General features: G+C 42.5%; 2 protein-coding genes across 11 annotated transcripts; both read right to left on the bottom strand.

The window, feature by feature from the left end:
- Nucleotides 1–1,299: 1,299 nt before the first annotated feature.
- Nucleotides 1,300–6,008, bottom strand: LOC135582090 (syntaxin-43-like). The gene is made up of 8 exons (XM_065169660.1): nucleotides 5,741–6,008; nucleotides 4,016–4,292; nucleotides 3,642–3,731; nucleotides 3,474–3,551; nucleotides 3,141–3,218; nucleotides 2,939–3,004; nucleotides 2,770–2,850; nucleotides 1,300–1,804 (listed from the first exon to the last, which is right to left on the bottom strand). Exons 1-8 carry the CDS (start codon nucleotides 5,953–5,955, stop codon nucleotides 1,697–1,699), a joined length of 993 nt encoding a protein of 330 aa, XP_065025732.1. The 5' UTR covers nucleotides 5,956–6,008; the 3' UTR covers nucleotides 1,300–1,696.
- A 481-nt stretch (nucleotides 6,009–6,489) lies between these two features.
- Nucleotides 6,490–11,902, bottom strand: LOC135582088 (uncharacterized). 10 transcript variants are annotated; one of them, XM_065169655.1, is made up of 6 exons: nucleotides 11,774–11,902; nucleotides 10,780–11,097; nucleotides 10,098–10,320; nucleotides 8,826–9,281; nucleotides 8,588–8,738; nucleotides 6,490–8,497 (listed from the first exon to the last, which is right to left on the bottom strand). In XM_065169655.1, the coding sequence occupies exon 6, from the start codon at nucleotides 8,484–8,486 to the stop codon at nucleotides 6,618–6,620; it is 1,869 nt and encodes a 622-aa protein (XP_065025727.1). In that variant the 5' UTR covers nucleotides 8,487–8,497; nucleotides 8,588–8,738; nucleotides 8,826–9,281; nucleotides 10,098–10,320; nucleotides 10,780–11,097; nucleotides 11,774–11,902; the 3' UTR covers nucleotides 6,490–6,617. The 10 variants fall into 10 exon arrangements, with proteins under 10 accessions (XP_065025727.1, XP_065025723.1, XP_065025726.1 ...); XM_065169651.1 differs by having other exon boundaries at nucleotides 11,638–11,887; XM_065169654.1 differs by having other exon boundaries at nucleotides 11,710–11,887.
- Between the last annotated feature and the right edge of the window lie 332 nt (nucleotides 11,903–12,234).

The raw sequence follows: 12,234 nt of genomic DNA, 5'->3' as shown, positions 1-12,234 counted from the left end.
TTTTTAAAGAAAAAAAAAAAGATCCACTGTATTATATGTACATACTTCTCGGGAACTAATGCAAAGTGCAATCAAACTTCAATTCCATGATAGAGGGTGGGAGACCAATGATCCATCCATAGGGAAATGGAATAAGGAACCCTAAAGTTCAAACCAAGTGGGTGCCAACTTTGTCTCAAATAACTAAGGCACCCTTGTATGGGTAGCAAGTGGGTGATTTATCACTTTAGTCGTCCCACATCTCTTTTGCTTGAGCACCACTACCTCCACCTCAAGGTAAGTTGGAGACTTTTCTCTTCCTTCCTTTCCTTTCTATCCTTAGCTACTGTAGTAGCTACAGTGTTGGGAGAGGAATAGCTCTCCCCATTCGCATCTTTTGGGGTGGGATCCATGGTGACAACAATGGCAATCATTCCGCAAACCATAACTTAGCCAGCAAGATGTTTAGGCCCCATCCCTTTGTCCATGTTTGCTTGTTCCTTTTTCTTTTATCTATATCTTAATCTTAGTGATTAAGACTTAACATGATCAGTTAAGTGGATATGAGTTCCAATTGTAAACATCTAATAGCATAAAATGTTTGAATGAAAGCTTTTTTTTTTTAATATAATGAAAAATCAGAATTCAAATAATATAAATGTATAGAGATAAGATTAGAAAGCTAAGAATTGAGGGATGAAGGTATATGATCAAGAGAGCCTTAGATGTGGTCCTTGGTACTTTCTTCTTGGCAACAATCATCTGCTACAAGTTGTATTGGTTTAATGGAGAGTTTGCAGCATTGGATCCCCAATCAAATTTACTGTTACTGATGTCCTACTCTGGTGGATGTCTGGGAGAGTGATGAAGGGCACAATCCACTCACAAGAGCCAGGATGATCATCCACATAAACATTTAGCAACCAATCAACCAACTAGTGTAGTAGTAGCATCACAGTGATTGCATCTGTTTCCACTCATGTGTGGACTTGATTCTCACAAGGAGAGGATATCATCTAAGGAATTATCTCCAGATAAGAGGATAAAAATACATGGCCTGGCCAATATATCTCTTTCGTGCAGACATAACCATGTAACATGCGTCAGGTTTCACAAAAAATATATTTGAGATAATATAGCCCAACAACATACCATGAACTTTTGGAGAAATATTCATTCTGACCTGGAGAGGATACCATCCAAGGAGTAATCTCCAAATAAGAGGTTAAAATGCTGTCCTCAACAACAGCTCCACATAGGCAGGATATCTCTTTCATGCAGAAATAACCATACAACATGTTCCAACTTTCACAATAAATCTACTTGAGAAAAGAGCTTGATTAACATACTATGAACTTTTGGGCAAAACATTGTGTCCCTGCGGGGAAAAAATATTGTGTTTCAAACATTACTTGAATCTTTACAGAGTTTTCTTATACAAGATCTCAAACAATTGGAACAACCAGCTAACACGACGCACCAACCTGGGCCTTTGATTATCAGAAGAAATACTCGTCAGACGATTGTGCTCTCGAACCATGGCCAATCTTATATCATGAAGCAAGATTCAGCTCAATTAATTTACGTGCAAACTGGTTGAATGAGAACCTATGATAAGATCCTGTGGACAAGAGCCATGGAAATGTTCAAACAGGTGAAGCCATGTGGCTCAAGCTTCACAAGAGATCATGTGACTTCATGTGTTGGTTAATCAGAACTAGAATAATATGGTCTTCAATATCAGGAGGACAAGCATGATGAAAATTAATATCACAAGCACAGTGGCACACATGACCATGCCCCCTTTCCTCTGTGTTCGCTCTGCCTGCAAATGTACAACCAGATAAGACGTCAGCATTCATATGGAGTTCCAGTGAAATCCAATACAGTAGGGCGCAACAAGACACCCTTGCCACATTCAAATATGTATTAGTTTGCAGTAAGATTTCATCAAGTTTAAAGCAATACAAATAGAGAAGTGGAATTCAAACATCCTTGCTTAACTGAGCATGTATGGCAAGTTCCAACAAAGATATCTATCGTTAGCGAACCGAAACATAGACCTCAAGAAAAAGATATAAACATATCCCACAGAATTATCAAGATATATCACATGTTATAATTAAGATCCCTAACCAGCAATGTCTTAAACATGGTGTCACAATGGAGAAGGTTTCAAAGTATAGAAAAGATTTTGATAAATGGTTCTTCATAATATTACTTCAGAGATAACATAAATCTTTTTCTATTGCAAGAAAAAAAAAGGGTGTTCCACAAGTGTTGAACCAAACTGTTAGGTATTTATCAGGTCAAGAATCAAAAGAGAGCCAATGAGAAAGATGAAGAGAAATGACCAGAGAGCCAAGTGCCTGACAAAGGGAGCGCTTCAAATTCCAACTATTTGGGCCCAGCTAAAAGAACATGCTCACAGTGTCAATGAAATTTTTGACCATGTCACAAGCTAACCTAACTACCATTGGCTGAAGTTCAAATTAGCCAAGTAAAATACCATAAACATTGAAATATCACAGTTATACCAAGTCTGCAACAACTAAATGTTGCATAAGTTGGTTATCCATGAGATTGCAGCTACCAGCAATAGTGAAAAACATAATGTATTTGTCTCCATCTGGCTATTGGCCATACATCCAAAAAATTGCCTAATTAGTTTAACATTTTACAACTAGCAGATGACAGGTAGTTTCAGCATGATCAACTTGCACATTCTAGATAACTAAAGAGCCTAGTTGAACAAATACAAGCAGAAAAAAAAAAAAGGGAGAAAGGCACCTTCTCTAACTGTTTATAGCCCTCTTCTACTGAACTTGCAACATTTTGTACATTGTAATCTATCCGATCAACTATCGTTCCCTGCTTGCATCACATGCATCAGAAAATAGCCACTTAGCAGCAGCAGGAAAATAGGAAATCAAGAATTCTCTTAAGGTTAAAAGAGCACCTGATCTATCACAAGGACTGAGAGATCCTTCATGATCTGAGCAAGTTCATTAACTGATTCTACAACCTACGAACAAGAATTTTTGATAAGTCATGAAAAACATACATGAAACTTCATATTGTTACAGATTTCACAAGACGAAGCCATAAATAGATCACACAAACATTATGGGCATAGACAAACTAAAATTTCCAAGTGTTACCTGTACAATTTCCCTCTCCCTCTCTCTTGTGAATACCTCACTTCTCTTTAGTGCAGACATCTGAATATCATTAAAACCCTGTCATGAAAAAAAGGAGTAAAGACCAGGATAAAGGATCAAGAATTAGAAATGACTGGATGTTGATAAATTAGCTAAAATAGTTTCATGCTCAGTCGCAGACAAAGAAATTTTCTTTTCATGTATGCTGTAAGATATTCTCTAAAAATCATATGAAGATTTGATCTAAAAAAGGGTTCACAATCCCACAATAAACATTCATTGCCATATATTGTTAGGACTGTCAAATGAAATATGAAAAAGAGAAAAAAGTACCACATCACGAAAGTCATCTTCTTCTATCTCATGTCTAATCCCATTGTGATTCATTTCCAAATCAACACCATCTTGCCCCTAAAGACATCAAAGATAGCATTCAAAACTTCTTCACACATAAGAAGCCCAATTAATGACATGCATAAGCATGATCAGAGATCAACAGACTTCTTGTTGCTGCTGAAGACGCTTTAAATAAGAAGACTGTTTCTTCCGGAACTCCATCGAAAGGTTTTGAAGGTCAGTTGCAAGAGACCGCTGCACAATCAACACCCAAAATAATAAATATCCAAAAAGTGGGCAGCAAGAGGACAATAAATACAGTACGAATGGAGTCAATGAAGTGCTTCAGTATGATTTGACATTGAAGTCTCATCCACCCATATCCATCTACATGATTTCTTGACCAAGAGATGGTGATTGTGTAAACAGACTAGCACTTAGCATAAGAATTTTGTTCCTACCATCACATGCAAATGAGGAAGACCGGTGATGGTTGGCAATAATCATAAAAAGAAACTAAAAGTCAAGCTATACTACACCTGAACATTCTTCCGAACATTTGAATCTTCAGAAGGAACACTGGAAGATAGCTTCTGCAGTCTCTTTTCAGACCTCTTCAATACATCTGTTATTTCATATGTAAGAAGCTTGATGGCATGTTGATCCTCCTTGTCATCACCAAACGAAGGCATTAAGGCTTTTGCATGGGCCTTGACCAACTCTGACATTTTTGTCCTAGCACGCTGCATGTCTGCAGCTATTTCCTCAGAAACATCCACCCAAGCTGGAGGTAATCCAACCACAGCTGCACCTGTACTGCAATAAGCTAACAACACTTTTAATTGGTTTTATGGCATTTTGAGTATCACCAGAAGTGTTGAGTGAATATTGCCAAATATCACTGCTTCAATTCCAGCTTTTAAGAAACAATTCTACAACAAGTTTGTCAAGATAAAAAGCACAAGAAATGCAAAGTAATGAAAAGGAATGACATGCAACTGCTTTAGTTTAATGCTCAAAAGACTCCAAATAAATTAAAAAATATATTAGCTTAAACCTTGAAAGGACCCATATTGGAAAGCAATATATAAAACATAAATGTGATAATTTCCAACAAAACACATTTACAGGGGAATGACATACCGTCAGTTGGAAGTAAAGCGGGATGAGTATTTACTAATGCATGTGTCTTTACCCCTTTATTCAGATTTACCATAACGGCCATTTCAAGCTTTACATACAACATATGTAGCACAAGAAAATAAAGGCATACAGAAACAATTGTAAAACCACAATTTCTTACATAATCCAATTTTGTTCCATAAAATCATTGGAACAAATAGAAACAGAAGGGAACTGTTAATTTACCAATCATAGCACAGTCCTGTGTGCTCGTAAGAGAGATTATAAATTATATAAATTAATAATTTATGATATGAACTATAAAGTATAACTAGATTTAATGTGCTTTGTACAGTTCCGCTTTTACCAAACTGAACATGCAAATCTAGTAAAAGCTCCACTGCTCTTTGCTTTTAGAAAGAAGCAAATGGCCTGTTCCTGTAACACGAACTTCAAATCAGTACCTCCTTACATTGTTATTAGCATACAATGTTTCAGTCCATTTCGTAATGCCTAAAATCTGCTGTCATCACTAGAAATGTCTTTTCTTCCCACATTCCTCTTTTGGGTGACTGGACGAGAAAATCCTACATCATAATCTTCCTTATAAGCAATATTTTCAAAATTACATAGGCAAGGTACGATTAACACTTAAAAGTTTGATAAATAAGCAAAGTGTATTCAGGACTACTATCTCTTACAGATTCACAGCAATCAGATGGGTCTTCTCCATCAAAATTGTCAACTTTCAAAACAGAAACTCTCTTATCACTTTCAGATCCATTTCTAGCATGTAATTTAGCATTAGCTCTTGGGTTTTAGTCCCACCCAAGTGACCTACGAATTGACTTCATACTCACTTTTTGATAGAACAATAATGTCAATTACAACAATTGAAACGATCCACCACCAATTTCGCACACATCATTTCTCATCCTCAATGATAACTACTCCAAATTCCCAAAATAAAAGGGGGTATCATCCCTAAAATGTGATCCCCGAAGGAATTCTGGGTGCAGTCTGAGTCCAATTAACCCTAAAAAAATTGACGATATCAGCTATAGGGTTTCGACAGAAAGAGAGAAGAGTTTTAATCGAAGATACGTGAAAACCTAATAAAGAGAGGAAAACGTAGATCGGACCTCGAGCCACCAGGGTCTTCCGTGCTGAGAGGAGCGTAGGACCGATCGGGGCGGAGAAGCGAGGCGTTCACAAGCTCGATCACCGGCCCGCCCCCGCTGCCGGAGTAGGAGGAGGAGGTCGACGGTCCTGAGTGGGAGGAGGGGGAAGGGACCCGAACGTTGCGTAGGGCATCGCGGTACTTCCTGTAGATGGGCGTCCGGTTCCTCATGGCCATGGCGAGATCTCGGAGACAACGAGGGGGTGGGGGGAGGGAGAGAGAGAGAGAGTTGTCGAGTCCGCGGTGGTTGAGTCCATTGAGTGGCTTTTGATGCAGCCGAAACGCGTTCTTTCCGGCCCACTAAGAGAAGGCCCAAAAGAGGGAATCGCGTGCCCGAATGGGACGAATCGTCGCCGTTCGTGGGAAATCGGATGGACGGCAGACGGAGGCCCGCACGAGTATTCGTATGCGGACGTTCCTCTCTTCCCTCCGTGGCTCCGTCGCGTGCTCGAGCAGGTAGAGAAGCCGATCGGCGATGATCCTCCTCCTCATCTTCCACCGTTGATTTGGTCTCAAGATTCCCCATTTGCCTGGATGAGGTTAGGTTGTTATGGAATCAGATTCATTTGTCTACGAGATAACATTCAGTGAGTTGATCGTTTGCTGAGTCTGATAGAGATAACAGCGTAAGGATCGTTTGGCTTTATCTTGAATTGCTCGGCTGATTGATATTGATCGAATGCTTGGTAGAGAAGTAACTAACAATAAATATAGTTATAGACAGACGCATAATATAGATTGCTATAGTAATCATTTTACAGGCCGTGATCATTTTACAGCGTAAGTATAATCGACGGCTGTCATCATGCCGCCATGGAGATCTCAACGGTCATCCTGGTTCATTTTCTCTGACACTTCGCCGCCACGAAATCCAGCAGAGCATCCAAAGCGGCCTCGGAGCTCGCAGGGAAGCCTCCCGCGAACAGCCCTGCTGCCAGCGCCGCTGCCCGCTCCCTCGTCCCCACGTCCGACATCAACCGCTCGATCGCCTCTGCCACCTTCGCCTTCGTCACCGCCCCGCGCTCGTCCTTGATCGCCAGCCCCGTCCTCAGCCTCCTCACCACGAGCTTAGCGTTCCAGACCTGGTCCCCGTGCACCGGCCACGTCAGCACGGGGACCCCGCGGCCGAGCACCTCCACCGTCGAGTTCCACCCGCAGTGCGTCACGAAACCCCCGGTGGCTGGGTGGCTTAGTATCAGGAGCTGCGGCGCCCACCCGTGGATCACGAGCCCCCTCCCCGCCGCCCGCTCCGCCAACCCTTCCGGGAAGTAACCCACCCCGCCGCCCACCTCCACAGGCCGCCCATCCGCGTCGTGCCTCATGGCCCGTGGTTGGATGGCCCAGATGAACGGCCGACTCGACTCCTCCAGGGCTGACGCCAGTGCTGCAAGCTCCGCGTCGCTGGGGACGACCAGGGACCCGAAGGAGATGTAAATCACCGAGCCACGGGGCTTGGAGTCGAGGAACTCGAGGACGTCGGTCTCGGAGGCGATGGCGGCGTCTCCGTCTCCGCGGCCCTTGGGCCTGATGGCATTGTCGCGGATGACGGAGCCGGTGGCGGACCAATATTGGGAAGGGAGGAGAGGGCCGATGCCCCAGACCGGCTTCTTGGCTTCGTCGGCGACGTAGTCCAGGAACGGCCGCTCCAGAGCATCACAGGTGTTGAACAGAAGCGCGATTGCCTTGGTTTCTGCGAGGTCATGTTGCGGGCCTCCTCCGCGCCATGGCCCTGGTGGTGGGGTTGGACCGCCGCCTTCTCCTAGCCGGAACAGCGGCGGGCCACTCGGGGTTGCTGGCTTAGCTTGAGGCGGAGAGCCTCCACCGATTGGAAGCTTTGGTGAAGCAAAACCGCCTCCTGGCAGAAACGGTGGCGGTGGCGGGACAACTGGAAACCCTCGGCTTTGAGTCGGCGGAAGGCGAGCTTGATGCCCCGGTTGGAACGGTGGTGGCGGTGGAGGTCCATCTTGGTGCCCCCATCCAAGCGGAAGCAGCGGCACATACTGAAGTCCAAAATCCGGTGGTGGCGGTGGCGGACGTCCATGGAGGCCGGGCAACGGTGAAGACGGACAAACCCGTGGAGGCGGTGGCCAAGCATCATGCGCCCCAGTCGCATCCTCTTCGAAAGCAGGATCCCGCGATCCAAAAGGCAGCGGTGGCGGGCCCTGACTCATCAGATCGGCGGCCGTCAGAACCATCTCCTCTGGCAAGCCGGGAACACTCACCATTCCACCCGGGCCGAGGTCCGCCGTCGATAGCTTTGACGCGGCGTGATCCATGGCGGTCGAGCACGCACTGGAAGTGAAAAAAAGAACCGCGAGGACCCCGAATTCCCCACAGACATCCAGCAGCTGGCTCATCATCACGTCAACGATGACGCACACCGGGGGAGACATATCGTCGCCGCTGCCATTAAATCGCTCGGCAAGAAGATCACGGAAGGCAGAGCAGTCATTCCGGGAGTGTGGCCTCGGGGAAGCGCAAGACAAGGACAATGACGACGATGGCAAAAGAGGAGGACCAGAAGGTCGGGGCATGGAGTACTCCATGATTCGGATCAGAGGGTGGAGGGCGCTGGAGGAGGACGAAGCCGACGGCAGGAGGAGGGTGACACGGTAACCACGGGAGGCGAGCCGGCTGGCAAGCTCGGTGGTCGGGAAGACGTGGCCGGAGTCGTGGAAGGGGACGACGATGATCTCGCCATTGGCCATCTTTATTTAACCTGGGAACAAGACGGGCGCAGCGGGAAGGAGTTATATAGGCGGAAGAAGACTTTACCGTTAAGAAAGCAGTGAGGGAAGCAAGCTTCGACCGTTAGGCGGAGACCGCGTTGCCTGTCATGTTGACCGATCGCTACGGATGTCGGCGGAGTCGGCAGATGGATACAGGAATCCATGTGATCGATACTTTTTTTGATATTGGATTCTTAGATTGCTTGGTATCTTCTTCACCTCCTGATTTCCCTGTACCAGAAAACAATCGATTAAAACAACACGGCAACTCTGGTGCCTGTGCAAACAATTTTAAGTTAAGAACAATGTTTTAATTACCTGTCAACAATTAGAAGATGACTTGAGACTGCCAAAAACGTCCATTCTTCTGCTCTTCAGTGCCAAGCTTATAAGAAAATTAGTAGAACCAGTGATAACAGGTATTTTAATCCTGATTAAAATGAGATTAAATTTAACAACTGATATGCATCTGACCTATTAGATCCATGTTTTCCATTTTCTGAGATACATAGTTGACATTGAATATAGAATAGAGGAATAATAAGTCAAATTAAACATAGGTATGTGTTGCACCATTATTGGCCTTACCTGGCTGCTTTGTCATAAAGTCATGTTTAAGCTTGATCCAGGCGAATTGGAACTGTGGTCAGCAAGGCAATAAGAAATCAATTTGGTCCCTCTCCCAAAAAATGATTCAGCTGTTGACCTCTATGTATGGTCCCATTTGTTTGATCTCATCTTTCAAGCAAAACTAATTGGCAATATGAACTGGGCCTGCACAAATGAGAACCAGAATGAGATACTGAAGGCAGAAACTATTCTTCAAGAAACTCCAATAAAAGCAAGAGTCATTTTCTAGCAACTTTCCTAAGTTACTGATTAGTTGCTATTTTTTCATGAAATGACCTTTCATTTAATATGACATTCAAAAAATGTATAACTTAAAAGACAGGAAATGAAGAAAGGAGAGTGTCACTGTTGTTGATGAAACAATTATGATCAATGGCACCGCTTTGTTTGCTGTTGAGAAAGCTTTGATGCTTGGTTCAGGCATAACTGGGCAATATCAAAGTAATAGATGGAAAGAAAACTCTACTAAAATGGTAATATGGTGAAAAAGAACATGAAGCAGTTCCAAACTTTATGGCTTTGTCGCATGCAAAGTTCAACAGCTAATTGTGAGAAGGGTGAATATTAAGCAAGAGAAACTACAAAGGAATGTAATTGAGAGGAAAAACAAAGACCACAAAAGAAGCCCTCAGTTAAATGAAGAACCAACTTCACTATAATAAGCACTGAATTCATACATAGAATGTGGCTTCCAAGAACTGTGTATTCATACATACACATAACTCAAACATGCAAAACACAATAAAGGCAGATTAGCAACAAGTGGGAGAAAGACTAACAAAGAATGCACGGTTCTATGAGGAATGGTGTTGCCGTTTGGGATTAGGCCCGAGGGTGGATTCACATATTGGGAACAATTAAAAGCAATCTGAACCAAAAAAATAAAGAAACATATAATCAAGAAAATAATAGGAAGACTGACTTTCAAATATAGCACAAATTTAAGGAGGAAAGACTCACATGAGTCACTTCTCCACTAAGTTCTCTCTCTCTAGTTAGACATCCTATGAGTGGCAACAGCTGCAAGCATGGAAATGGCCTCTTTCCCAAATAAAAAGATATCTGTTCCTCTTTTTCACCTACTCTCATCTTTTTTTTCTTCCTCTCCTCGTTTCCTCCTTTCCCTGAAGTGTTCACCAGCAGGATTCTGCTGCAATCGATCAATTTGGCCTATTTCCGGCAACTGGTTCAACATTTTAGCACAATCAAGGTCAGTACTTATCAGGAATAAAATCACAAGTGCTAGCAAAATTTGTATTTATCCTCTACTACCATTGAAATTATTCATTCCTCATTTCTAGTTTAGACTTCACTTATTTAAAAACCCAACCTTGCTGCTGTAATTACTCTTGCCATGCCTCATCTCTGCTGATTTTATATTGCATTTCTTAGTAATGGTATCTTCATCATTCTTATTAACACCTCAGATTGTCGCAGAAAACATGGACTTCTTCAACATTAGCACCACATTATCCTCAAAATTGAACTAGAGATGCTGAATACATTAAAATGGAAGGTGCCCAGTTTGGCTGAATCATTATGTCAGTCTCAGATGCCATGGGCCAGAAAATTATTTTCTTCCAGCTCATTTGCACACAAATCATCTCATAAAAGACATTTTAGGTAGCAAAGCCTAGCTCACCTGTGCAGAACTCATATCATATTTTTTGTTCTCTTTGCCAGGAAAACAAGACACCTTCTCCCCAAAAGAAGCATCTGTAAGAACCCAAACAAAAATCATATTGCCTTCCTTTTTGCCTTGCTTTGATTTCCATCACTGGAATTCAATTCCTGTTGGGTCCTTCCTTTTTTCTCCTCTATTCTGCTCTGTTATTTGATAAAATCAATTAGTCCGGGCTTCGCAAGGGTATGGCGATGCCTGGGTTCCAATTTGGTGGCTTTGCAAGCGGGGTGCTTCAAAATCTTTCACGCTCACCTGGTGAGGCTCGGCTGCCCATTTCTGCAACAGTGGAGGCAAGTCGGGGCAATGATACATGAGCGGAATCTTAGACTTCCAATTTGAACTTATGAGTTCCAACTCACTGTTCAATAAATTACCAAATTTCCTATATAAATCGCTTTATTTATTAGGTAATCATATATTGTGTTGCTTACCTTGAATATATTAACACAAAATTGATATTTGAGTCTCACACCTACACATCTGATTTTTAGAGTTTGCAAAATATCATTCTGAGCATAAAAACTTCCCTAATCTTCGGATAAAATCTTTATACGAACAATATCCCCAAACCCAAATGGTAGTGAACATTCAGATCTTTTAGAACAAAAAGAAAAGACTTGCAAATATTTAAGAAAGCTTGATGTAGGTTACCTAACAGAGAAGGAATTGCGGTAACTTTTTCAGCAACAAACAGAATTCAAAGAAGCACATGGAGACAATATATCGATTAACTGAATGAACTAAACCACAATGCTGCTGATCGGAAGATAATCTGATCTGACGTTGGAAAACAAGAGGAGAGACAGAAAGACGAACTCTAAACGCTCCAAAACTAGATTCGTCGGTTCAAAGGACAACGAGCAGACAGGGCGGCGGAAGGTCGAGAACCTCGCTCTCCGCTTCCTATTCATTTCGCGCGAGAAGGGATCCGGCAGAACCAAGCGTTACCGACCTGCACCAAGCGAATCAGAGGCAGCGGCGACCGTCGACCCGCGGCGGCTACGTCGGCAGTGGCAGATGGGAGCAGAGCACATCCGAACCTCCAACACGAAATCAAACCCTCCATCGCAAGATCGAAGTGCGGTGTTACGAATGAGAACGTAACACGTGGCTTCCCACTTAGCAGAAAGGATAAAGCTTAAAAATTACTCAAATGAGGCCATATATTAATTAAAATTAAAATTTTGACGTACTCTTAGAAATTATATATATATATATATATATATATATATATATATATATATATATATATATATGGATACCATAGAAAAATAGTAGTAAAATAATAAGTTCAATATATATATTAGAATGTTGATTTTGTTCACTTCTTAGCCAAAAGCTATTAAAGAAATATTCTCCATACAAAAAGTATGAATATTTCTCCTATCAGTAATCATTTATTTATTTAGTTAT

This window comes from Musa acuminata, chromosome BXJ3-10, assembly GCF_036884655.1.
Source record: "Musa acuminata AAA Group cultivar baxijiao chromosome BXJ3-10, Cavendish_Baxijiao_AAA, whole genome shotgun sequence".
Lineage (NCBI taxonomy): Eukaryota > Viridiplantae > Streptophyta > Magnoliopsida > Zingiberales > Musaceae > Musa > Musa acuminata.
The sequence above is the reverse complement of the archived record's forward strand: the minus strand, read 5'-3'. Positions and strand labels throughout refer to the sequence as shown.